This window comes from Cariama cristata, unplaced genomic scaffold (genome assembly GCF_000690535.1).
Source record: "Cariama cristata isolate BGI_N322 unplaced genomic scaffold, ASM69053v1 scaffold31478, whole genome shotgun sequence".
In the NCBI taxonomy this organism is placed as follows: domain Eukaryota; kingdom Metazoa; phylum Chordata; class Aves; order Cariamiformes; family Cariamidae; genus Cariama; species Cariama cristata.
The window spans coordinates 979-1,782 of record NW_009629923.1 but is presented as its reverse complement, the minus strand read 5'-3'; the positions used below and the strand labels follow the sequence as shown (position 1 = coordinate 1,782).

General features: G+C 59.2%; 1 protein-coding gene across 1 annotated transcript; it reads left to right on the top strand.

The window, feature by feature from the left end:
* Positions 1-111: 111 nt before the first annotated feature.
* LOC104165668 (keratin-associated protein 19-2-like) lies at positions 112-635 on the top strand (the record flags this gene model as incomplete). The annotated part of the gene is made up of 1 exon (XM_009705350.1): positions 112-635. A coding segment is annotated over one exon (524 nt), but the record flags the coding sequence as incomplete, so codon positions are not given.
* Positions 636-804: the final 169 nt, after the last annotated feature.

Genomic DNA, 804 nt, shown 5'->3' with positions numbered 1-804 from the left:
CAGTATGGGTCTGGGACCTTCCAGTATGGGTCTGAGGCCTCCCAGTATGGATCTGAGGCCTTCCAGTATGGATCTGGGTGGCCTTCGCAATATGGATCTGGGACCTTCCAGTATGGATCTGGAACCTCCCAGTATGGGTCTAGGACCTCCCAGTATGGGTTTGAGACCTCCCAGTATGGGTCTAGGACCTTCCAGTATGGATCTGGGACCTTCCAGTATGGGTCTGGGACCTCCCAGTATGGATTTGGGACCTCCCAGTATGGGTCTGGGACCTTCCAGTATGGGTCTGGGGCCTCCCAGTATGGATCTGGGGCCTTCCAGTATGGGTCTAGGACCTCCCAGTATGGGTTTGGGACCTCCCAGTATGGGTCTAGGACCTCCCAGTATGGGTTTGGGACCTCCCAGTATGGGTCTAGGACCTCCCAGTATGGGTTTGGGACCTCCCAGTATGGGTCTAGGACCTCCCAGTATGGGTTTGGGACCTCCCAGTATGGGTCTAGGACCTCCCAGTATGGGTTTGGGACCTCCCAGTATGGGTCTAGGACCTCCCAGTATGGGTTTGGGACCTCCCAGTATGGGTCTAGGACCTCCCAGTATGGGTTTGGGACCTCCCAGTATGGATCTGGGGCCTCCCAGTATGGGCCTGGGCCCACCTCCCCGGGGTCTCCACTCACCCGCGGATCCCTTGGGTGCCCCCGACGTCCCCAGAGGTCCCCACACATCCTGGTGGCCGAGGAGGAGGAGGAGGAGGAGGAGGAGAACGGGAGAAGCCTTCATCTGCCCAGAGCTGGGGGAAGAGAGGGG